General features: G+C 39.5%; 1 protein-coding gene across 1 annotated transcript in view; it reads right to left on the bottom strand.

Moving 5' to 3' along the window:
- Nucleotides 1–25737, bottom strand: part of LOC150089892 (armadillo repeat-containing protein 2) — a 257400-nt gene that overhangs the window by 101527 nt on the left and 130136 nt on the right. Inside the window, exon 13 of the mRNA XM_090390120.1 lies at nt 11930–12075. Within this exon, the coding sequence (XP_090246246.1) occupies nt 11930–12075 (146 nt within the window). The remainder of the gene's footprint in view (nt 1–11929; nt 12076–25737) is intronic.

Raw genomic sequence — 25737 nt, 5'->3', positions numbered from 1 at the left:
ATATGAACAAACATTTAGTTTACTCAATCCATTTAAAGCCTAAAACACTTCAATAAATTAAGTCTCTTTGCAGGTGCCTAGTTACCAGATGCTGAAATTTACAGAACTGGGATTTCTGAATATCCTTTTGTGTTTGTGGAACTGTTCCATATAAATGACCAGTGCTTTTTTGGGATGGTACGCAATGGTATGGTGTACCGGCACCTTTATTAACAGTGACGTGTGACATTTGAATGCAATGCACTTTGAATGTAATATTCCATAAATTTTTTTCACATGTTTATCTACTATTCAAATAAGCTTAAAATTATTTAACTAAATGCAATTTTAACTGTCTATTGTTAAGATATTTACTATATAAAACTGTATAACCATTTTTATAATTCTAAATTACTCGGTCGGACCTCTGTTTAACGAAGTCCTTTTATTGCAAATTATTTTGAATTCCCCTTGGAAGTTACATTTAAAATTGTTTCCGTTGAGCGAATAAAATTTTCATATAGCGAACTGATTAGAAGAGAATTAACTCGGTATGCACTGTTCACATTTCTGGCCTTCAGGTAATTTAGGAAATTAGTGCTGCTGCTGCACGAATTAAGAGAGCTAAAGGGATTACCATTCTACAACTTAGTGGTGCCTGGTAAAACCTATCCAACCACCTGTCCCACATACGGAGAAGTCGCACTGGTCAAGAGTGAGCATTAGCATTAGTAGAGGCATTTAATGCAAGAAAGCAAGCTTATGCAGCATCAGCCAAAAAAAAAAAAAATAAATAAATAAAAAATAACCACTTCCACTTCACCCCTCTGTTCGTTCGAAATACCTGTCCAGCTGAGCCTTAAACTTATTTACGCTATCAACTTCCACGACAAGGGATGGAAGTCTATTCCACCAACCAACCACCCGCTGGCTAAAGGCAAATTTCCTCATGTCTATCCTACATCTGTCTTTTCTCAATTTGAATTTATGCCCTCTCAGGTGATCATTCTGAGCAAGAGGAAGAATCCCATCAGCATTGGGCATGCTCAAATCATTCAAGGCTTTATACACCTCTATCAGATCACCTCGCCGGTGCCTAGTCTCCAGACACTGTAATTTGCAAAACTTAAACCTTTCTTCGTAAGAGCACCCCTTTGTTCCATTCACTAATCTTGTTGCCCTTCTCTGTACTCGTTCCAGCATCTCTACATCCTTCTTGAAATGAGGCCTCCAGACCTGTATACAGTACTCTAGGTGTGGTCTGACCATTGCCTTATACAATGGAATAATCACCTCCTTATCCCTACTAGAAAAATTCCTATATATCATCGACAATACACCATGAGCTATTCTTGCAGCCCGTCTGCACTGCTCAGAAAACTTCATATTTGCCTGCACAACCACCCCCAGGTCCCTTTCATTCTCTACCACTGTCAGTGTAGTACCACAGAGTTGATACGTTGCTCTGGGGTTGCTGTTTCCCATATGTAGTACTTTACATTTGTCAATGTTAAACTTCATTTGCCACCTCTCAGCCCATCTGCTCAACCTTTCCAGATCCTGTTGCAGTAGTATAGTGTCAGTAGTGTCCTTGAAAACCCTGCCAACCTTCATATCGTCTGCAAACTTGGACATTAAGCTTGATATATACCATCATCAATATCATTTATAAATACAGAAAACAATAATGGACCCAATACTGAACCCTGAGGGACTCCACTAATAACATTAGTCCACGATGAGCAGTGTCCATTGATTACCACTCTCTGTCTTCTCCCCCTCAACCACCCCTTTATCCATAGCAGCAATTTGCCTCCAATGCCACACTGCTCCAATTTGTGCAGCAGTCTTCCATGTGCAACAGTATCAAAAGCCTTTCTAAGATCCAAGTATATAATATCAAAGTTATTCCCTGCATCCAGTTCTTTTGTGACTGCATCATAGTATCCAATCAAATTGGTCAGGCAAGACTTCCCCTTAACAAAACCATGCTGTGTCTGAGCTAAGACTGAAGTCTTGTCTAGATGATCCTGCAGTGCTTCTTTAACCAGTGCCTCCATTAATTTTCCAGGAACAGAAGTTAAACTAACAGGTCTATAATTATTTGTGTCGCCCTTTGATCCTCCTTTGTGAATTGGGATCACATTTGCACATCTCCAGTCCATGGGTACTTCCCCTGAGTTCAAGGAAGCTCTCATAATTATGGCTAAGGGTTTGCTTACTTCCTTTGCTGCCTCCTTTAATATAACTGGATAGATCCCATCCACCCCAGGCGCCTTTCTTGTATTTATCTTCAACAATTTCTCCTCCACTTTACTCTCAGTCATTACAAGATTCTCTAGCTTACTGCCAGAGTTGAATACACCTCTCGCATTCCCCTCGCTGAATAACTCCTCATGTGTGAATGTCGATACAAAATATTCATTCAGTTTGTTAGCTACCTGAGCAGGATCATCAACAGTTGACCCATCGATATCAAGTGGACCAATCTGATTCATCCCCCTCCTTCTAGAGTTTACATAAGTAAAGAACTCTTTGCTGTTTTTCTTTGCATCCCTTGCCAAAGATTTCTCATAATCTGCTTTGAGCAGTTCAAGGTGTATTCCCAATGGGCGCTGACACACCTTCTACTGCAGTGGTGTCCAACCTTTTCCCGTACAATGGCCACATTCAAAAAAATTCAAAGTTATATTTCTTGAGTGTGTTACATTTTCCATATCTTGTTGCATGTAAAAGTAAAATTGAAAATATTCGAAACTTTTATTAAGTACAATACACAATTACATTTACTGAACGAAACATTTAATGAGACAATTTTTTTGATAATTAATAAAATTTAAAATGCTGTTTTAGTTCACTTTTCTCGTGGGCCGTATAGGTTGGACACCTCTGTGAATCAACTGTAAGCACCCCGTTCGAGAATTAGAAAAGTGATTTTCTTTTACCCCGACAAATCATCATCTGTTATTTTGCAGAAGTGCTTTATCCACATTTTTCAATAAATTTTCCCTATCTCTGTTTACATGGTCACAGTAGTTGAAAATCTGAATGACACAAATCATTTTGGACAGTTTAAAAAAAAAAAGAAAAGAAAAGAAAAAATTCAAATTTAAGAACTAGTGACAATACCGATGATGAGAGAAGGAAAATGAGGACAACGAAGGTATTAATTCTTCTAAACATGAATTGTTGGCATTTAGTTAAAAAACTGTCAATTAGGTTACAGTTAAATGCAATCGGGGATACCTAATTGATAAGAAGGTTTTGGAAGAATTGAAGCATTTGACGAACGCTCTGAGTACAATACAAATTTCATTGAGTGAATGTGAACGAGGATTTTCACAAATGAATCTGATCGCCAGTCCAATCAGTGCTTCGTTCATGACAAAAACAGTTTCTTCACTACTGTTTCTTAAAACTGTAGGCCCACCGCTAACCCGCTTTGATCCAGCAAAATATGTCGATTCGTGGCTGCTTTCGAAATGTCATTTAACGTCTCACTGGACACTTTCGAAGTGTCCAGTGAGAACTTAATGAAATTTTGGAATATTCTACAAAAACTTTATTATGAAATTATTTTTACTTATGTTATTATTTTTTACTTATTTTACTCACATTTTACTTATTTTTTTATATACATGAATAATAAATTTATGTTTAATAAACTGTGTTAATATACTTAATTTCTTGTTCTTATTCTAAAAACATTACTACTAAAGTAACAATATCATGGGGAAAAAAATTCAGAGTACTTTTCATTCATATCCTTTTAATTTTCAATTTTTCCTGATAGCAAAGAATCAGTACAGGCACCTATTTTTTTACAAAAAAAAGCACTGTAAATGACTAACACTCACACTCTTCTTTGCACTTATTTTAACAGATTTACATTTTACATAAGCTTTAGCATTAGCATTAATAGTGGCAAATGCAAGAAAGCAAGCTTATACAACATCAGAAAAAAAAAAAACCACCTACACTTCCCATTTCACTTATTCATTCCCTCAAATAGTTTGTCTAGTTCTTTCTTGAATTTTATTTAAGCTATCAACTTCCACAACAGATGGAAGCTTCTTCCAGCAATCAGCCACTCATTACCTAAAGGCAAACTTCACATCTATTCTGCAACCGTCTTTCCTTAATTTGAATTTGTGTCCCCTCATGTGTATAGTCTGAGCAAGAGGAAGAATTCCATCAGCATTAAGCTTGCTCGATCCATTTAAAGACAAACGTTATTAGAGGAGTTCCCCAGGGTTCAGTGCTGGGCCCATTGTCATTTTGTGTATTCATTAGGGATACTGATGAAGGTATACCAGGATTAATTTCCAAGTTTTCAGAAGACACAAAAGGTTGGCAGGATTGTTAACGACCATAAAGACAGTAAAAAAAAAAAGGTAAAGTGCAGCCATTATCAACCCACTGCAGGATGGAAGCCTCCTCAACAATTCATGCTGAGGGAAATGGACCATAATCTGCCACGCTGGTCCAGTGCGGGTTGGCAGATCGACTGTATTCAGCAGTCAGGAGCTTGAACCCCAGTCTACTCAAAGAGCGTGTGCTACTGCACTCCCGCTCTTGACCACTCAGCTACGGAGGCCTTATGATACTCCAACTAGATCTAGATAATTTGGTCAAATGGGCTGAGAAGTGGCAACTGAAGTTTAACATTGACAAATGCAAAGTACTGCATATGGGTAGCAATAACCCAAGAGAAACGTACCAACCGAGTGGTACTACACTCAGGGAAGTGGAAAGTGAAAAAGACCTGGGGGTAATTGTGCAGTCAGATATGAAGTTTTCTGAGCAGTACAGATAGGCTGCCAGAGCGGGTCTTGGAGTCTTGTCAATGATATATAGGAATTTTGCTAGCAGAGACAGGGAAGTGATTATCCCGTTGTACAAGGCAATGGTCTGGCCACACCTAGAATACTGTGTACAGGTCTGGAGGTCTCATTTCAAGGATATAGAGTTGCTAGAACAAATACAAAGAAGGGCAACAGGATTGGTAAGGGGAACAAAGGGTGCTCTTACCAAGAAAGGCAAATTAAGTTCTGCAAATTGCAGTGTCTGGAGAGTAAGCACCTGCAAGGTGATCTGATTGAGGTGTATAAGGCCTTGAATGGGTTGAGAAAGCTGAATGCTGATGGGATTCTTCCTCTTGCTCAGATTAAGAATCTGAGGGGGCATAGATTCAAATTGAGGAAAGACTGTTGTAGAATAGATGTGAGGAAATTTGCCTTTAGCCAGCGGGTGATTGATTGGTGGAACAGACTTCCATCTTTTGTTGTGGAAGTTGATAGCCTAATAAATTTAAGGCTGAACTGGACAGGCATTTGGAACGAATGGAGGAGTGAAATGGGAGGGTTTTTTCACTTTTGGTTGATGCTGCATAAGCTTGCTTCCTTGCATCGTATGTCTCTACTAATGCTAATGCTAACTGCATTCCTATCAGGATAATCATGCATTATTCTTTGGCTGCTTGCTCCATTATTTTCTCTGGAACAGCAAACAAGCTTACAGGTCTGTAATTACCCACTTCACCCTTTGGTCCACTATTTGTGAATAGGGAAGATATTTGCACATTATTAGTCTGTAGGAACCTCCCCTGGATCCAAAGATGCTCACATGATTATGATTAAAGGTTTGCTGCTTCTTTTAATATAATTGGATAGATCTATCAGTCCCAGGTGCCATATTCACTTTTAGGTTCAATGATCTCTTTTCCATTTTCCCTCTCAAGTTTTAAAAAATAATTTAACTTGCACTTTCAACTTGGTATACTTCTGATATCTCAATTCATAAAATTTGCTTCATTTGTGAATGGAGGTACAAACTATTCATTCAGTTTGTCAGAAACCTGAACAGGATCATCAATAGCATTCAAATTTATGGCATTTATATCTAGTGGGCCAATGTTATTCATTCATTGCCTTTTAGTATTAAAATAACAAAGAATTTCATAACTTACCTTTACATCCTTAGTAAAAGATTTCTCTTCATTTTTCTTGGCTTGCTAATCCCCTTAGTGACTCAATTGCAGACTAGTCTGCAATTGAGGCTTCTCTTTGCTATGATAATTTATAATCATCCCATGCATTTTTCTTCTCTCTGACTATCCGATTAGTTCACCAGACATCCAGTTAGGCCTAAACTTTGAACAGTATCTCCTAGTTGGTATAAAAAGCTTAGTAGCCTCTATGATTATTTCATTGAACACTTCCCATTTTGATGTAGTTGTTAACATCAGATGATCCCACTGAAAGAAATTAAACTCTAACACTACTGTAGTTGCCTTTGTACAAGCAAAATCCCTTCTCTTTACACTGACAGAAGTTGCGCTTTTAAATAAATCCCATATCAATACACCATGTGGTTCATTCACTGAAGATTCTTAATGTATAAAAAATTGCTGCTAATAATCAGATCAAGAGTATTACATTCCCTTGTTGCCTCTCTAACATGCTATTATAGAAAGCAGTCATCCAGAAATGTTCTGCTACTTTATGAGTGGCTAATCTACAAGTTCCAGTCAATAACTGTAAACTTAAAATCCACCATGATAAGACATTGTGATTTCATGGCTCACTATTTGTCTGCATAACTGATCAGGAGACTATCCATGGATGCTGAAGAGAGCAAAAGTCCATGTGGGAGCTCCGCTTGATGTAAACAGCAGGAGGAAGGATCACCGACCAGCAGCCAGCACGATGCAAGTAGAGGATGGCGCCAATAAGAGTGAGTATAGAAGAATCTCAGGTAAGCATCTTTCTTGAATATTTGTTAATTTATTCAATGAAAAATGGATTTATTGCTTGTTATAAATGCAGGATGATAAAATGTTTCAAGTTAGATCAATTTTGTACATTTTTATTCAGTTCTTGGTGAAATTTGATCACTTTAAATTCCTACACAAGAACAATGGAGCTCTTTTTCATGGATGCCATTGTAACTGTATAGGCTTTTAAGGGACTTTCTTGCTGTGCTCAACATTTCACTAGAACTGAATGGTGAATTTAGCATATATGTAGATAGCTGAAAAACATGCTGCAATTTTTGCAAAAGCATCAGATTTAATGAGACCTATGTTATTCTTGACTTGATTACCATGCATCGATACTGACCAATAGTTTATCTCCTATCCCTTTGGAGAACTTAGCTTATATTTAGATATTTTGCAAAACTCCCTGGAATTTATAATATATCACCTTCCAATGGGATCCCTAGACCCTGATCTAGTTGATTCCAACAATACCTTGCACAATAAGGCATGCTATCCTAAGTTTGACAAAGATATATCACCCTGAACAAAAGAATGACCTCAGAATCCAACTCTAAATAACAGGATTCAAACCCAGTTGTTAACTTAAAACAAGTCAAAATTGATGACAACTTTTCTCAGCCAAACTCTGAAGGTGAAGAATCCAGACAAGGTCCAGTCTTGAGGAAATTGCGACACATGAAGATGCAATCAGAATGGAGTCCCTACAAGTTGAGGGAATATCCCAAGAAACAACGGGAACAAATACAAAAGACTCAGGTACAACAATCCAGACAGCGGGCTCTGCTCTGGATAGAGTTGTTGCTACTAGAGCTAAAACTGATAATGACACAACAGACAGGTAGAATTTCTGCCTATTAGAAAACATATCATTGAATACTGGGCTGGTCTTGAAAATACAGTCACAGAATTCCATATTGAAAATGAAATACTTAAAGCAAAACTCAAAACTAAAGAGTTGGAATGGGATAAGCAAAAAAAACACAATCCCAAACTTATGCACAGGCTTTGAAACCCAATAAAGCAATCCAAAGTCCAACAGAGACCCAAAGTACCCCCCAAAACAGGACAAAGAGAATAATGTCATAATTATAAGATCAACTAAGGGAAGTAAGCTTTACTAGAGCTGGACTCTTGTGAAGCAGTAAAGCAAGCATTCACCGAGAACCTGGAGAACCAATTTAAGAATATCAAAGTCAAAAGGCTGAGAAAAAGACAAGACAAAACCAGCATAGTCATTAGAACTGCCAGTAAAGAGGACACTGACAAAATAATAAATAACCCTGTGATCAAAAACTTAGTCTTGAAAACTGACAAGTCAAAAACCAGAGGACCTAATATCCTGATCTTTGACTTGGATAAGACCAAAACCAAACAAGAAAGATCTATGAGAAAATTTTTCAAGAACATATGACAAAGTAACAACTGAACTCTGAATTCATATTGAAATACAGCACAAAATCAAGATATGCCCAGTCTTGCAAATGGGTAGCAGAAATCCATGTGGCAGATATTGACAGATATCGAAATTCAAATTCTATTTCATTGTATTGCAGATCGGGCAAAAATATTGCCCCTTCCATCCAATACTTAACAAGAGCACTAATCCTACTACTAGCTGGCAAAATACTAGTGACAATGGATGCAAACTGTAGATCATCCATATGGCATAGCCACATCTGAGAGCAGGGGCCAATAAAGGGCAGCAAACAGAGGACTTCATTGCCACAAACTCCTTCAGACAAGAAAGCATTTACATAGGATGGGGTAGCCACAGGTATAGGAAACATTTCCCTATAACCAAATGTTACATGTGTATGAAGTTTGAGCACACTTCATGCACATGCTCCCAAAAATAGTGCATATGTGGCCACTGTGCTGTAAAAGGGCATACCTACGGTCAATGCAAAAATAAAAAAAAAAAACAGATGTCAAATGTGCAAACTGTAAACCTTGGCTGCCTTCAGCCATTCAAGTATGGGATGCTACGTGCCCAATCTATTTTTAAAGTAATTAAACAACTAAAGCAGAAAACAGATTGTGGACATAACTCATAATCTTAATCAGTACCAGGCCTTGAAGTTTCTTCAGTTTAATGCACAGAAAGCCTGTGCAGTTGTAGACCAGTTAAAACTGGTCATGGAATAACAACAAATAGACACTGCCTGCATTTATGAGCTCTGCAACCATGGAGTTAGGATTCGGGGTTACCCTAGAAGTTATAGGATTATTGAAGCCTCCGTGGATACCTCGTGGGTTGCAACAGATATTAGAAATACAGTCAGTCGTCGTATAACACGTGTTTGCACTACACAAATTCGATCATACATGATTTATAAATAGGGGAACGATATCTTATATAACACGAACCGAATTCGCTTATGCACGATTCGTCTTTGTGTTTACAAGAAATGGCATTCGAACGCAGAATCACCCCAACCGAACGCAACACGATAGGAATGAAAAGAAGATTCTGAAAATGTATTTATGTTTTTTATATCAGTGAAGGGGAAACACATTTCACCATAATTACATAAAAACCAACAATTCCAGCTAGTATAATCGCAAATGCAATTAGATCGAGTTTACTACAAGTTTATAACAGATTCCACTAGCAGAAACGCAACTGGAAATCGTTTTTATTGTTTTATGGTAGTAACCCCTAGAAATGTGCTTTAGTAAAATGTGAGGTGTTAATAGTGTATCTCCGTCTTTACGGTGTTGTTTGTTCAGTTGCTACACGCGCGCAGCTTTGTTTATGTGTATCAAGCGTGCCTCCTCGTTTTGTAATTGTGCTTTATTCCCTAAAAATGAGTAAAATACTTAAAAGGTGTGAAAAGGAAGCATCCTGGTGAAGACACTGCAGATTCAGAGAGAAAAAGAAAAGCTATATCGATAAACAGAGGCAGACTGGGTCAAAAATTCTCACCCGGGAAAATTTATAGTGGCCTCATACTATGGTTTATGGCCAAAATCACTGGCCTCCGGCCCACCGGGGTTTTCCGTAAGGCTTATGGCCAGTCCGCCTCTGTTGGTAGATAAAAAAAATGAAATTGTGAAACGCTTTGAGCGAAATGAAAGACCATGTGATATTGCACGTGCTACAGACCTAAATGAGGCAACGCCGAGAATTACAAAAAAATGCAGAGAAAATAAAAACAACTTTCATAGCAGGAACAACTCAAAGTGTAATTAAAATCCATTAGATTAAGACACAAAGAATTGGAAGAGATGGAACGGCTGTCATCTGTTGGATAGAAAATCAAACAAAAAACAAGTTTGCTTACGATAGAAGCAAAAGCATTAGCAATATTTTATTACGTAATAGTCGTAATAAAATACGTAAGTATTTTATTATGATTATTTATTGTGTTTGGTAATGCTTTGGTTACAAATGTGTGTTCAATCTTGGGTGGTCGGCACCTAACCCTATTTTTCCCATAGGGCCTGTTGTTTATATTGCACAATTTTGCATTGTACGATGGTTTCTAGGAACACAACTATCATGCTATATGAGGACTGACTGTACCAACCTTACAGTTACAAAAATAAATAGTCTCTATACACCTCTAGCTACTTGTGCCCATAGTATTTCGCCTCGTGGATCCTTCTATGTTATATCATTATACTGCAGATCAGGCATAAATAATGCCTCTTCCATTCAATACTTAACAGCACTAAACCTACTACTAGCTGGCAAAATACTACGGACACAAACTGTAGATTACCCATGTGGCATAGCCACACATGGTAATGTGTGGCTATGCCACATGGGTAATCTACATCTGACAGAGTAGGGACAAATAATGGACACAAAACAAAGACTTCATTCCACAAACTCTTTCATGATTTTAAACCAGCCACACAATCTGCCAACCTACAGTATTACGTTGCATGACTGCATGATTGACGTAACTATGGCACCACATGCTATAGCACACAAATTTGCTGAACAGAGGGTGCAGAAGACCTGGACTTGGTCTGACCACCATGCAATCATATTCAAAGTGGCACACCAACTGCATCAGACCCTCCTCTCCCCAAGTATATTAGCATTAGCATTAGTAGAGGCATATGATGCAAGAAAGCAAGCTTATTCAGCATCAGCCAAAAAAAAAACAAAAAAAAAAAAAAAATATGACATCACTCATTACAATATTAAAAAAAGGAGGTTGGAACAACTGTGCAGACACTCTTGGCTCTATCTTCACTAGAGTATTACCATAGTCTAATAATCACCTGCTCCACCATAATGAACAGGTTGAGAAATTATCACTACAGTTACAAATACCTCTATGAGGAAAAGGAAACCAAGAACATGGTGGTGCTCCAAACCGGAAAATCTCTGGTGAAGGGCCAACCAGGCTAGAAAAGAAAACACTTCTAGACATCCATATAAAATTGGCCACCAGCTGAAGTCAATACCCAAAGAGTCATACAAAAATCTCAAAAACTTATATACCAGCCTTATTGGCCAGAAAAAGAAATAGTCCTGGAAATCTGTTGTTGGTACCAGTGGTAATGCTGACCCTTGGGGTGTGACTACATTTTATCAAAAAGCTGCTAAAAGAAGATGTGGTCAATGGTACAAATACTGTAGCTGGACAAACTACACACACCTGGGAGAAAACAGCAACATTTTAGATGCACTGTTTCCAAACCCTTTTGCAAATCTAGATCTTATGTGGAACATTATAAAAATTAGAAAAGATGGAATATTTTCTAAGATTCTGCCCCCCGCCCAGAGTTCCACAGAACATACTTTGGAAACTTCTACAGAGCTCTGAACTTTGGATATTTCTTGCTTTGTATTAAAATACTGCCTATCTAAAAACCTTTATGTATCAAATTAATCCCAGCCATTTTTCTATGGCATCCACCCATCTTCATTTAAAAAAATAAAGAAATGTAACAAAGATCATAAAATCAGTCCTCCCTCTCTCTCTCTCTCACTAAAACTCTCTCACATAACCCCAACAAGCTCTCATCTTTGAGAGAAAATGTTGGGATTATGTTGCTAGAGTTCTCACTCTAGGGGTTGTTGGGGTTATGTGCTAGAGTGAGAACTCTAGCACATAACCCCAACAAACTTTCACACAACTCTAAGACCAGTCATAACCAAGTTTGAAAACTTATGTTTTACACAATAGTTTGGTATTCATTTTTCCGTACCTGAGTGTTCTGACTATTGGTAACACAATATCAGTGTCTCCCAGACATAAACCTAAAGTAATGCATAATTGTTCAAGAGCACCACTTTTAATAAAAGCATCATGATTTCCTTCTTCTTCTGCCATGTTGCGCAAAGCTGTGGTCAACTACAAAATAAAAGATGATAAAGTTAAAATTTAAATTAGAATTTACAATGATGAACGTGGAATTTAAATTTTATTCATAAGCACACAAATATGGAATGTAAGAATATAAATAAAAATTTTACATTTAAGAAAATGCACAGTAAAAAAATTAGTATATAACAATACTAAATGAATGCAATCCAGGCAATCTAGTTTTACCAATGAATGCTGTGATATTTCACTTATGCAATTTTATAGTTGACTCCTCATTATAAATTGATTGGGTTATAAATTACTTTAGGTTTCATAATAATTTTTATCAATTATAGATCTTTTCTTTTTAATATTTTACTGTTTTATGGTTACTATATTTCCATTTTTATATTACCTCCACTGACAGAGTTAATTACATCACTCTTTTCTTATTATATAGTTATATTCTATTTATAATTATATAACTGGCTGTGAGGACAGAGCGGATGTTTGCCACATCCACTTAAATTTGAAAGTGTCTGCAATTGTGCCCAGACATGATAGGAGGGAGTACATGATGAGAGCCTTGTCAATCAATTCAGCCCTGGAGGGAATGTGCAAGGCTCAAGGGGTAGAATTTTTTTCAGCGTGGTCTGTGCTTGATAACAGGAGAGACTGCTTCTACAGTGATGGGATACACTTAAATAGAAAGGGTGCAAGAATATTTTCTGATGCTATCGAGGCAGTGTTAGGTGGCGAAAACTGCTAGCTTGGGGGGATTCACAGACTAAAAGGTTAAAAGTAGCCGCAGGCAGAGGTGAAGGTGATTCTTACACAACTTCTATTAGAATAAGTAGCGACCTGGAGCGAGGGGTGCTGGGGGTTTCGGGGACTGATGGCAGTCATCGTGAAACAGGTGGGTATATGGGATGTGTCAGGGTGAATAGGAATAGGTGCATGAAATAAATTTGATGAATTTGAAGTGTTGGTCAAGACATCAAAGGCGGATATTGTTGGGATATCAGAGACGGGGTGTCACACTGATATTAGGAATGCAGAATTGGAATTTGGGGAGTACAATGTGTACAGAAAAGATAGACAGGATAGGAAGGGAGGAGGTGTTATGCTGTTAATTAAGAAAAACATAAAATCAAAAGAAGTTCATCCAGTTGATATAGATGAACAGTGCACTGTTGAGTCAGTTTGGTGTGACATAAGCACTGCGAGAGCAAAAATAAGAATAGGAGTGTGTTATAGGCCTAATGACTCGAATGGGCACGTTGAACAATTGTACAGAGAAATACAGTGGGCTAGTAAATCAGAATATCTTATAATGGGGGATTTTAACTTCCCAGATATAGACTGGAACTTATGGGTTGGTCACTCGCACACTAGTAAGACTTTTGTGGATTTATTGGATGATTGTTTTCTGCAGCAGCATTGTTTGTTTGTTTGTTATTTGGTTTTTAGGAGCATTAGCAACTAAGGCCATATTGCTCCGGGATATGCGGTGACCTTCCTTGACCTTTCCGCATCCTCCATATTTGGTGGAACCCCAGTCTAATCAAGAAGCGTGTGCTATGCACTACTGCTCCTTCCCCCTGGCTACGGAGGCACCTTGCAGAAGCATGTTTGAGAGGCAACCAGAGAGGGTAATACTCTTGATCTGGTTATCAGCAGTGATAATTCGTGTATTAAGAATTTGCAGATAAAGGAACCACTAGGTGGCAGTGATCACAGTGTACAGATGTGGGATTTACTTAAAGATATAATTATCATCAGGGATAAAGGAAAGTGTTTTTGCTTCTGTAAAGGTGAGTACAGTGGTTTCAGACAGTTTTTAAATTCTGTACAGTGGGATCAACTGACGATGTTACCAACAGTAAATTCTAAGTGGGAAGCATTCAAGGAATTAATCGTGGAAGCTACTAAAAGTTTCATACCTATTAAGAAATATTGTTATTGAACAATATTTGAACAATATTGTTCAAACTATATTGTTCAAATATTGTTTAGGCCTAAATGGTTATCAAATGAACTAATGGAACTCGTGACAAAGAAGAAAAATGCATGGGATGTATATAAATTATCAAGCAACTCAGAAGCCTATGGCAGGTATAAGCTAGTCTGTAATCAGGTCACAAAGGAGGTTAGGCAGGCGAAGGCAGATTACGAGAAATCGTTGGCAAAGGATGCTAAGAAAAACAGAAAGGTTTATTTATTTATAAAAACTCTAAAAGGAAGGGGATGAATCTGATTGGTCCACTTGATATCGATGGTTTGACTGTTGATGATCCTGCTCATATAGCAAACAAACTGAATGAGTATTTTGCACGTACATTCACACATGAGGAGTTATTAAGGTTTAAAAATGGCAGAAGGTTATCAAATTGTAGCAGGGTGCTTAATGATTTTATAATAACTGAGAGCAAAGTGGAGGAGAAATTGTTGAAGTTAAACATAAGAAAGGCACCTGGAGTGGATGGGATCTATCAAGTTATATTAAAGGAGGCAGCAAAGCAACTAAGCAAACCCTTAGCCATAATTATGAGAGCATCCTTGGACTCAGGGGAGGTCCCCATGGACTGGAGATGTGCAAATTATCCCCAATTCACAAAGGAGGATCAAAGGGTGACACGAGTAATTACAGGCCAGTTAGTTTAACTTCTGTTCCGGGTAAAATAATGGAGTCACTGGTTAAAGATGCATTGCAGGATCATCTAGACAAGACTGCAGCAATAATTCAGACACAGCATGGGTTTGTTGAGGAAGAGTCTTGTCTGACAAATTTGATAGGATATTATGATGTGGTTACAAAAGGACTGGAAGCAAAAAATAATTTTGATATCATATATTTGGATTTCAGGAAAGCTTTTGACACTGTTGCGCACGGAAGACTATTGTACAAATTGGAGCAGAATGGTATTAAGGGTAAGTTGCTACAATGGATAAAAGGATGGTTGAGTGGGAGAAGATAGAGGGTGGTAATTAATGGGTGCTGCTCTTCGTGAACTAATGTTATTAGTGGAGTCCCACAGGATTCGGTGTTGGGTCTACTCTTGTTTTGTATATTTATCAATGATATTGATGAAGGTATATCAGGCTTAGTATCGAAGTTTGCAGATGATACAAAGGTTGGCAGGGTTGTTAATGACAGTAATGGCAGTGTGCTAATGCAACAGGATCTAAAAATTTGGGCAGATGGTCTAAGAGTGGCAACTGAAGTTTAACCTTGACAAATGCAAAGTACTGCATATGGGTAGAAGTAACCCCAGAGAAACGTACCAACTGTGTGGTACTACACTTAAGGTGGTAGAAAATGAAAAAGACCTGGGAGTAATTGTGCAGTCAGATAAGAAGTTTTCTGAGCAATGCAGACAGGCTGCCTGGGCAGGTCATGGGGTTTTGTCAATGATATATAGGAATTTTGCTAGCAGGGAAAAGGAGGTGATTGACCCTCTGTATAAGGCAATGGTCAGGCCATGCCTTGAGTACTGCGTACAGGTCTGGAGGTCTCATTTTAGGAACGATGTAGATTTGCTTGAGCATGTACAGAGAAGGGCAACAAGATTGGTGAGGGGAATGAAGGGATCCTCTTACCAAGAGAGGCTTAAGTTCTGCAAATTGCAGTGGCTGGAGACTAGGCACCTGCACGGTGATATGATTGAGGTGTATAAGGCCTTGAATGGGTTGAGCATGCTGAATTCTGATGGGATCCTTCCACTTGTTTAGATTACAAACCTAAGGGGGCATAAATTCAAATTAAGAAAAGACAGATGTGTCTTTTAGATGTACGGAAATTTGCCTTTAGCCAGCGGGTGGTTAATTGCTGGAACAAACTTCCATCTGTCGTTGTGGAAGTTGATAGGTTAAATAAATTTAAGGAGGGACTGGACAGGCATTTGGAGGGAATGGTGTTATTTTTTTTTTTTTTTTGGCTGATGCTGCATAAGCTCATACACTTGCTTTCTTGCATCACATGCCACTACTACTACATAGTTTGGCAGTAGCCTTTTCCTCCTGATATAGAACAGCCGTTCATTATTATTTTAAAACTTTTTCTCCTTTATAGAATATTTTTCTGCCCCATGAAAGGTACTGGTACCAAGTGCACAGGGTGGTTGTTATGCTATTTCTGCTAGGTTATTATGTAGAATCTTTGGCACCATAGCAGTGGTTGACATAATGATCAGGATGGTCATTACTTGTTGCATATACCACATCTCCTTGATCTCCTGTCTTACATCCATGTACTTCTTGATCTTTTCCTTGTGGGTTTTACTAGAGGTCACCAGTGTTGCACACCACTATGTCAATCAGATAAGTAGCCTTTTCCTTCTTGTCAGCTTGTTTGTTTGTTTGTTTGTTAGTTGCTTTTTAGGAGCATTAGCAACTAAGGCCATATTGCTCCGGGATATGCGGTGGTCATTCCCTGACCTTTCCGCATCCACCGTATTTGGTGGTGACGGGCTCGAACCGCGGTTTTTAATCAAGAAGCGTGTGCTACGCACTGCTGCTCCTTCCCACCTGGCTACGGAGGCGCCTTCTTGTCAGCAAGAGTTATGTTCAATCTGTTGTATAGCATTGTCTTGTATCTTACAGCACAGTCCTAGTACATAGCTTGTGAGCAGGGGTCTCTAGTACAGCCTGGGGTTTGTACTTGTAATACAGTACACTTTCTTTGATCAATTGTTATTTCCTCCATAGCTTCTGATGAATTATTATTATTAGGTCATTATTATTGTTATTGTTATAAAAATATAATCTTGGAAGTTATGTGCTTTTTAGATTTTAATAATTTAACTATAATTTCACAATAACTGGATACTGAATATTACCCAGGCCTCCTCAGTTGCTTCTAAATTAATTATTTTAGGTTTTATAATACTTTTTATGAAGAGTGGTATGAAAGTAATGCCTCCTATTTTTTTCATCAGAAAATTTAATTCCTACAACTATGCTTTTAACATCAATTATTAATAAACACACTGTTATTTTTCCATAAAGTCACCATCATTTTCTATAATGGTGAGTCAGATGCTGTATTCCAATCCTGTAAAAGTCCTTACTCTTACTCTGTAGGACTTCACGAACACTGTGCTTGAGCTGGTCATCATCTGCAAAATGGGTTCCATGGAGTGCATCCTTCAGCGGCCCAATGCGGTGATAGTTGGAAAGTGCAAGATCCAGGGGTGAGAAAGAACAGTGCACCCCAGTTTGGCAATGGCCTCCATCATGCATTGACTGGTGTGCGGTCGCGAGTTGTCATGGAGAAGAAGAACCTCATTAAGGCTTTTGTCTGGTCGAACTCTACAGACGCAGGCTTTCAACTTTTTCAATGTTTACACATATTGATCTGAGTCTTTGTCCCATCTTTGTCGCAAAACACTGTCACCATGGCTTTACTGACAGAAGGCCATCTTTTGAATTCTTGCACAGTGTCAACTTTGATGGTACAACTTCATCGACTGTCTCTGTTTCGGGATCATAATGGTGGACCCAAGTTTCATCACCTGTGACTATGCATAAAAGAAAAACCTCTCCTTTACTCTCGTAGTGCTGGAGAAGTTCCATACAGGTGACTTTCTAGGCTTCTTCGTGCTCATGTGTCAGCATTTTTGGGACCCACCAGGTGCAAAATTTGTTGTAGTCTAGTTTCTTTGATGATTATCACAGCAGGTTTCCCTATACCTACTGCATTGCATAATTTGCGTGTTGTGATGCGGCAGTCCTCTTTGATCAGCACGTCAATCCGGCTCTTATCTGTTGTCACTGACGTCAGTGGCCAGTCGCTTCAGGGCTTGTCAACAATATCACTTTTAGTTTGTACAAATTGTAAAGGCCTAAAAATGGACTCTGCGCACTCCATAAGAGACAGCAAATGGCCCAGTGTACCTTAAGGCTGAGTTTATACCAGGCAAGACTCGATTATGGGGACACGCCTTAAGGAGTACAATACCACTGAGGTTAAGTTCATACAAATAAATGCACAGAGGGCCAGGGCAGTGGCCAATCAGTTACGACTTAAAGCTGAAGAGGAGAACATTGATGTCTTAATTTTGCAAGAACCATACGCCCACATGAAAATGGTCCGGAGGTATCCCCTGAAATACAAGATCATTCAGGCGGAGGATGAAACTCCTGGGCAGCCATTGTCATCTGGAATCCAGACATCACAGCTACTAGAATTACACACCTCTGCATTGCTTGGACTGCATGTGCCCACATTGTTACCGCCATGGGAGCCCTTTATGTGGTGGCCCTGTACTGCCACCCAGGTGAGGACATCACCTTCACCATAAATTACCTTCACACGGTAATCAACACCTTTCCAAACTCGAGAATAATCATCGGTGCAGACGCCAACTGCAGGTCCCCGGTGTGGCATAGTCACACACCTGATTGACTGGGCACAAGGAATGGTCAAAAACTGGAGGATTTCCTGGCAAACGCACCAATAACGGTATTAAACCTCCCACACAACCTGCCGACCTTCTGCAATACATTGTGGGAGGCAACTATAGATGTCACCATGGCCTCCAGAAACATAGCCAGCAATATTACTGGGTGGTCGGTCCAAGATGCCTGGACCACCTCTGACCACCGTGCCATAACCTTCCAGCTTACCCGCTCACTAACTAGGAACCCAGTACCAAGACAAATACAGCACAGGTACGCTATTCAGAAAGCAAATTGGGACACCCTCCAGACTGAAATCTCAGCTGACTTACAGGAACATAATGCCGAACTCCAGAGCACTAGCAACCCGGAACTCCTTCAGCAGAAGACAACAGCCCTCATCACTCAGGCCTGTGAAGCTGCAATATCTAGGAAACACCCAGCCCCAGGTGCAATGCCACGATGGAACCGGGACCTGCAGCACCTTAAAAAGGAGACTCAGATCTGACGCAAGGCATTTCAAACGGCCAGAAGATCTTGGCCAGCTGCAGAAGTGGAGGCCTTACGGCAGCAATACAGAGAAGCGAGAAATGCCTACACCACACAGATACGTCACTGCAAACGGGAGACTTGGCAGCGATTGGTCACAACTACTGGCAATAACGACCCCTGTGGGGTGGTCTACAGGATCACCACAAACAAGCTCCCTCGGGGGGAGGTTGTCACTACTACTAGAACTCCACAAGGTGCCATGACTACAAACTGGGAAAGCACCATAAACAATATTCTTGATGTGGTCTTTCGACCACCGGCTGAACCACAGACTGACGATCAGAATAAAATGTGCCAGGATAACGCGACCTACAATAACCAAGCAATGGAACTGCCTTTCACCAGGGAGGAGCTAATTGCTGCAGCATCAACTATCAGAGGAAATAAATGCCCTGGGCCAGACCTGCTAGAACCAGAAATTGTTAAAAAGATAGTGGAACATGCCCCTGACCTGATGCTAAATCTTTACAACATGTGCCTCCAGGCAGGAGCCTTTCCAAAATCATGGAAGGTCGCCAATGTCAAACTTATCCTAAAAAAATCCTTTCAAGTCGTCTATCCTCCCAGACTCTTACAGGCCTATAGCCCTGCTCTCCATGGTCAGCAAGCTCTTCAAGTGCCTATTACATGCTCGTCTCCAACATCACTACAATACTGCAGGATTAGCAACACCCAACCAGTTCGGATTTCGACAGGGTCATTCTGCCATAGATGCCCACCAGCACCTCCTGGGGAAGGTGAAGGAACTGCAAAAGAAAATGCTTCTTGGTGATCTCTGTGGACTTCGCTGGGGTGTTTGGCACACTTTGGTGGCCGAGCATCCTGGCCAGACTTAGAGCGGCAAATCTTCCCAGCAATCTCTATCAGACCTTACAAAACTACCTATCCAACAGATTCATAGTAGTGAATGCTCCCTATCAGACCCTCTCTAGAAGCATCCACCGGGGCTGCCCACAGGGTTCGGTCCTGGGACCATTCCTATGAAACGTCGTCTCGGACCTCGGAGAAGTGGATGCTCAAGCATTTGCCGATGACCTCATTCTCTCCGTCTCAGTGAACTCAAGGGCAAAACTGGAAGAATCTGCGAACCTGGCCTTGGAGCTACTGCAGAACTGGGAAAAACAGAATGACCTGAGAATATCACCAATAAAAACCAACTCAGCCGTGCTGAAAGGGAACCTGGACCTACGACGGCCTCCTCAAATTAAGATAAACCAGACGACAATAAAATTCTCCAAACAACTCAAGTATCTAGGGGTCATCCTAGACCACAATCTATCCTTCAAAGACCACCTACAATACATCTAAACCAAGATTAGGAAATACACTACCCTCGTTGCTAGGGTGGCTTGAAGGGACTGGGGCCTTGGCCGACGTACGCTACATATCTTCTATAAAGCCATATTCATACCTATCATCACATATGCCTCTGGCGTATAGTATCACAAGGCTACTACTGCAGTTAACTGATGTATCATCGACTCAACCCAAAGATCGGTTCTACTATTTACTTCTTGCAACTGCAGTATAGTGAGCACTCACGCTTTACAGATACTGACCGGAGTTCTCCCCCCTTGACCTGGAGATTGTGGGCAAAGGATTACTTTACCACATGGCAAAGGGCACCTCAAGGACTTCTCTCATACATACAACTGACCCGGAAAATAAACGCACCACTGAAAAGAAGAGGCTCTATGCTCACCTGCTGCAGGTGTGGCAAGAGAGATGGACAAACTCCATACAGGGGAGATAACCAGAAAGTTTATACCTGACATCGGCAAGGTCTACCCTAAGTTCCCAACATGGTTCTCACCTGGACTCCATGTGGCATACCTACTTACCGGACATGGCGCCATCATTGTCAAACTTTTTCTTTTGGGAATTGAAGAAGACCCTACCTGTGTTTGCGGCGGTCTGGAGAGCTGGCAAAGTCTAATGCATGATTGCCAGCTTTATGACAACCTCCACAACATCCTAATAACAAAGATCCTATATTGTCCTAGAGGACAGGAGCACAACATACTGAATACAAAACAAGAGTACCTGGCTTTCTCCTACTATGCCCAAGAGCTCTTCGCAAGAAGACAAGTGCTCGCTGCAACACAGCACAACTGAACTCTACACATGACAACCAGGAATAACAACTGAACCTACTTAATAAATGACAAGAACTGACTTGACTAAACTGGATGGGACCTGGTCCCATGAGTGATATCACACCAATACCACTGAAGACCAACTGCAGCTTGCTGCTGGCCATCTTGGCTCTCAAACTATGCTCCCTTGCATGGTCCTATCTTTTTACCTCATCCCGGCAGGGGGAGGGAATGGTATTTTCTGTCCTCTCCACCTTGCCACTCCTCTCTTCGCCTGGTGGGGCATGGGCCTGCCCCACTGATTATCTGGGGTTCCCTTTTCTATTGTCCCCATATTTCTGTCTTTTCCTCCAGCCTTCTGTCTCCCCCCCACTCTACCTAATACACTAGTGTATACCCCACATAACTTGAAAAATTTAATGACTAAATTTAATTGTGTTCACACTAAACTCATTTGGCCTTTCTACTCAATTTTCTTAACCCCCACCTAGCGAGAATTTTTATTTTATTTTATTTTATATATATATATATATATATATATATTTTTTTTTTTTTAGGTCCTAGCCACTGAAATCTCAGGAAATTAGGTGGCAGGACCTGCCAGAGTAAATATCTAAATAGTAGTGTACCTGGTCTGCCTCCACGAGGCATAATGTGGACAACATCGGGCCCCAGCAGGAGGTCTAGTGGCTAAATGGCCAGAAGAACAACGATACACAACACTACACTCATACAATATCCATACACTTTTAAATCTCTGGCCTTTACAGTGAACTGTTACACCCACAATGAAAGCAATGCAGAGATGGGAGAAACTCCTGGTGCCGTTAGACACGAACACACTATCACTTTTCCCACTCTTAAAGTGTCTTACCCAATGTCTAACTGTACTCACATCTACAGTATTGTCACCATAAACATTTTTGAGATGTGTATGGATTTCAATAGGTGTCACTTCTTCCTTGGTAAAAAATTCAATCACCACTCTTTGCTTGATACATATATCTGTAACATCCACCATTTTGAACTATCCAAGTGCTGCACTCACAAGACCAATCAGAGTGCCACTCAGTATGGTGAAACTAGAGACCACTAGTAACTACTCAATGACAGGCAAAATGATCTACAGCGACACACTTGAAAGCAAAAAATCAGAAGACATTACTTTCATACCAGTCTTAATATCAATTATGGGTCTTTTCAGATTTTAATAATCTTACTGTTTTGTGGTTACTATATTTCCATTTTTATATTATCTCCACTAATAGAATTAATTACATTACTCTTTTCTTATTATATATTTATATTCTAGCAATATTTGTCTCTGCTGCTTTGCATGAGCCTATAGCCACATGTACTTCATGTCTTTATTCCCTTACAGATTTTCATTCACATATTTCATTCCATCCATTTTGTGAAATATGTGTACGGTAATACTTGAATTTTCTGCTTTGCATTGTCTTTGCTGCCACTATAGCCCTTACTCTAATAGAATTTTGGTTTGCTTTTCTCACTTTGAATCGAAGTGCAGTCTATATATACTTCACAGTCACTCAAAGTTTGCTCTCTTTATTCTTATGGTGCAATGAGTTATTGGTTTGGTTTTCGACATGGTATCTTTCCTTTTGTAGTGTGATCATAGTATAAAAAGCTACAACTATTCAAATAAATTATCCTGCCACCGTTTGTCTAGCTTCCAAAATGCTACATCGTCAATCATTAATCAGGAAGCTTTCTGAGGAGGATCGATTAATTGGGTGATGTCTTCCATTTTTTTTTTCATTTTCAATATTTCATTATGTTTTACTAATGTAGTCTTTTTCATCAGATTTTGAGTTTCTGATATTTCACAATTCCGGCCTCTGCTAGTTTCATAGCCAACCGGGATAGCCAGGTGGATAAAGTGCCTGCCTGCCTGCCTGGCAACCCAAAGGTCGCGGGTTCGAATCCCGCCTCGGGCTTGGATCAGAGTACAAAATGCAAAAACCTTGGGAGGTGCAATATGACCACAGAAGCCGATGCGTCAACAACTAACAAAAAAAAAAACAAAAAAAAAACCAAAGCTAGTTTCATCAGAGTTGACTAAATTTTATACATTTTGGAATATTTATCTGTGGCTACATTGTGCCTCCTTACTTTTATTTATTTTAAAAGTCAAAATTTTTAAATCCATTGTTCTTCCTATATTTTGTGGACATTGCTTCTGATCCCAATTGATTTCTCCCACCCTTCTTTTTACCATTGTCTTTGCGATATCTGTTTCCTGTTGCTGCAGATTCCCATGCATTTTTAGCAGTCTAGTTTTACCACTGAATGTTCTGATATTTCACTCTCTTGATTTTATAGCCAATCTCCTAAGTGGCTTTTAAATTAATTCTTTTAGGTTTTAAAACAATTTTTGAAATTATTTGCCATTTTTTTTTAGATTTCAATAATTATACTATTTCATGGTTATTAAACTTCAGTTTTTATATTATATCCATTGTTACAGTTCATAATAACTGCAATAAATATGCCAACCTGTATATGGCAAAGACTTTATTAAAATGAAATTAAATTATTAATGACAGATAAAACTATATACTTAATATAAAAATAAACTACACTGATAACTATGGAGTTAAAAACGATAAAAACAACACCAATGGTTTCAAAGGCGACTACCTCCTTTGCCAACAGTGGAACTTCACAAGAAATGGCCCAAGAGCTTGCAAATATTCTTCAGAACATAATACCATTAATAGAAATAAGAAGCCTGTATTCATCCCCTCTTGAAGACTGTGATCCTTGGATGGGATGAATGGCTCCACCTGGTATGCTCTTGGGCCATTTCCTGTCTCCATGCCATGTGAATGATAATTCCTGTGCTCCCACAGTGACACATACTGAGAGCTGTGATCCTGCTGATGTTATTTAAGGATGTACCATGGCAGCATAGTTCCACTGTTGACAAAAGAGACAGTCACCTTTGAAAGCTTTGGTGTTGTTTTTATCGCTTTTAACTCCATATTTATCAACGTATTTTATTTTTACATTAAATATACAGTTTATCCTGTGTTTAATTCAATTTAATTTTATTTTAATAAAAACTGTCATATACAGGTTGGTGTTGGTTGGTTGGTTGTCTTGGGTTTTATTGACACATCAGCGACTAAGGCTATAATGCACCAGAACCAGGTCATGAAAAAGAAAAGATTTATATTTCAGCGACCTAAAAAATTAGGTCACTACATCAAGATGTATAGAAATAAGAATATGTAAAAAGTTTATAAAGACAGTAACTTTTAAATACATGTAAAGATATTTAAACATTTTAAATAGCTAAAAATAACTAATAAATTTGCATTGTTGGATAAAATCTGACTGAGTGTATAAGACTCCGTGTATAAGGCTAAAATCAGTAAAATATAGACTACGTTCATGCCTGTAAAGTGGGCACTCGGATAAAATATGTCTTACTGTTAAAAAGGTGTCACATTACATTGCTCACATATAGGAGTGTCATCCGCCCTCAGCAGGAATGAATGAGTAAGATGGCTGTGTCCTATGCGGAGGCGAGCTAGAACAACTTCCTCTCGGCGGTTCCTGCGCAGACTCGACTGCCATGGTTTTATTACAGGCTTTATCTGATAGAGTTTGTTCGTGATCTGCCCATGCCAAGATTGTTGCCACTGGGAGAGTAAAATTTTGTGTATTAATTGTCTGTAGTCTGTATAGGGGACTAACAGGCTACAGTTCTGGGGTTGCGGAGATTTGGTTGCAGCATCAGCCAGTTCATTACCCTTGATCCCAGTGTGGCTAGGGATACAGCAGAAATGGATGTCAAAGGAACAATCAAGGAGAGAATGTAACATCCGCTGAACCCGGGTCAGAAAAGAACGAGGATCATATTTCATTCCTAATAAAGCCTGTAGTATACTTAAGGAGTCTGTGTACACCATACACCTTTGGTAGTTGTAGGTTTTTATGTGGTTCAGGATTAATTCAATTGCATACAACTCTGCTGAGTATGTGCTGCATTCATCGGGTATCTTCTCAGATATAGTGTTATTTGGGAAGATGGTGGCAGACCCAACAGATAACTCCGACTTCGAGCCATCAGTGAAGACAGGCAAGAAGTCGGGGTATTTAGCTCGGTGGGCAGCGTATAGTTTTTCGTATACAGAGTTCGAAGTGGTGGCCTTTCCCCACTTGTTAATAGAGAAATTGCACGGTGGTGTTCGAGCATGCCACGGTGGAGCTGGTTGCGTTGTGGATATGGCAACATTCTCAATGGTTATATTGAGTTCTCTGATTAGCTCCTGTACACGAATACCAAAGGGACGGTTGGCAGTCTGACAGGTTTTATAGAGATTTTCCCATCGTGGCTCAAAAACGGATGGCCACGTGGGATGGCCTGGCAGGGATTTTAGTTTGAAAGCATACTGTAAAGACAACTGTTTCCTACGAAGCGATAGTGATGGCTCATATGCTTCTTCATAGAGATTTTGGACTGGAGATGTGCGAAATGCTCCGGTGGCAATACGAATCGCCTGATGGTGGATAGGGTCCAACCATCAAAGTACGCTGAGTTTAGCAGATGCAGACGCATATACCTGGGACCCGTAGTCTAATTTAGATCGCACTAGTGTGCGATACAGGTGTAATAAAGTGCATCGGTCAG

The sequence above is a fragment of the Mastigoproctus giganteus genome, chromosome 2 (genome assembly GCF_048544385.1).
Source record: "Mastigoproctus giganteus isolate SK-2022 chromosome 2, ASM4854438v1, whole genome shotgun sequence".
NCBI classification, from domain to species: Eukaryota; Metazoa; Arthropoda; class Arachnida; order Uropygi; family Thelyphonidae; genus Mastigoproctus; species Mastigoproctus giganteus.
This window is presented reverse-complemented; position numbering and strand designations above follow the sequence as displayed.